At 36.2% G+C, this 1290-nt stretch overlaps 1 protein-coding gene across 13 annotated transcripts in view; it reads left to right on the top strand.

Annotated features, from left to right (window-relative positions):
• Positions 1-1290, top strand: part of BAZ2B (bromodomain adjacent to zinc finger domain 2B) — a 58007-nt gene that overhangs the window by 34012 nt on the left and 22705 nt on the right. For all 13 annotated transcript variants that reach the window (XM_031063721.1, XM_031063718.1, XM_031063711.1 and 10 more), the window contains one exon: positions 412-626. In XM_031063721.1, coding sequence (XP_030919581.1) covers positions 412-626 — 215 coding nt within the window. The remainder of the gene's footprint in view (positions 1-411; positions 627-1290) is intronic.

Raw genomic sequence — 1290 nt, 5'->3', positions numbered from 1 at the left:
TTTCCCTAAGGTCTGCTGTCCAGGTCACTGCATCAAAACCCCAATTCATTCATGACTCTCTTTCTTACTGGCCTTCTTTTTCAGCTTTCTTCCACTCTAGAGCTCTTCATAGAGTATCACTGTACACAGCAGTATTCCTCAATTTTCAGTTGGACCATGCCTATTTACATGTAATCCATTTAATTATTGCTAATATTATCTCTGTTTTTAAAAAGTTAGAGGCGAAGACATTCTAATTTGTTACCGTATTTAAGATTTACATTTGAATAGTCTCAAAGAATAATCATGTTTGATATACTTATGTAAAAATGCAAACAAACCCATACCGTCTTCTATGAACAATAATATAGCCTACAGAGGCAAATGGTGTCTTTAAAACATGACTGTTTGAAATGTCTTTGTTCTTTTTAGGCTAAAACTATTCTTGGGGAACACTTACTGAATGTTGGTATCAATCGAGATAATGTATCTGAGATTCTGCAGATTTTCATGGAGGCTCATTGTGGGCAAACAGAGCTGACAGAGAGCTTGAAGACCAAAGCTTTTCAGGCACATTCTCCGGCTCAGAAAGCATCAGTACTTGCTTTTCTGGTCAATGAGTTAGCATGCAGCAAAAGTGTAGTAAGGTAAGATTTTTCCCAAACAGGTGTGTGAAAATGAAATCATAAAAAATGTTGTAGTTCAGAAATACCGTGTATTCACTGTATTCTGCTACAGGGAGACTACTTATGTTCTTCTTACGATGAAAGCTGAAACTGGTTGAGTTACTGCTTCTTACCTTTATGTACTGTTGATATGATGGAAGATAACTTTTCCATGTTTGGTCTGTAGTTTTGTTTTCAAAGCTTGAACCAAAATTTCTCTAGCAATTTTAGGAATAAAAGATGAGGTTGATTGCCAAGAAATTTACTAGGTATTCTAGGGAATCATTTAGAAGAGTTGTTTAAGGCTTCTGCAGTACACTATTTTCCCTTTTTTCCTTTTGTTTTTGAAGATGTTTTGAACATGTTTCTTTAAGTAGGGTCATAAGATGAGGTGGCAAGCTTGATGTATCATCGTAGTAATTCAAGAAGGTGTATATGTTGCATTTGTGGTCAGTAGTGTATAGTATTTCATAATTTTAAATCCCCCCTATGTTCAACAACTTGTCAAAACCCACCAGTGTGGAACAAAGAGTTAGGAATTGCCATTTTCTGGGAGGCCTGTTCTTCCACAGACTGTCTATGCTAAAGTGTTTCATGACCTAATTGAGTGCTGCTTTGTTTCTTGATGTATTCTGCTGGGTTTGGT

The sequence above is a fragment of the Geospiza fortis genome, unplaced genomic scaffold (assembly GCF_000277835.1).
Source record: "Geospiza fortis unplaced genomic scaffold, GeoFor_1.0 scaffold193, whole genome shotgun sequence".
Lineage (NCBI taxonomy): Eukaryota > Metazoa > Chordata > Aves > Passeriformes > Thraupidae > Geospiza > Geospiza fortis.
The sequence above is the reverse complement of the archived record's forward strand: the minus strand, read 5'-3'. Positions and strand labels throughout refer to the sequence as shown.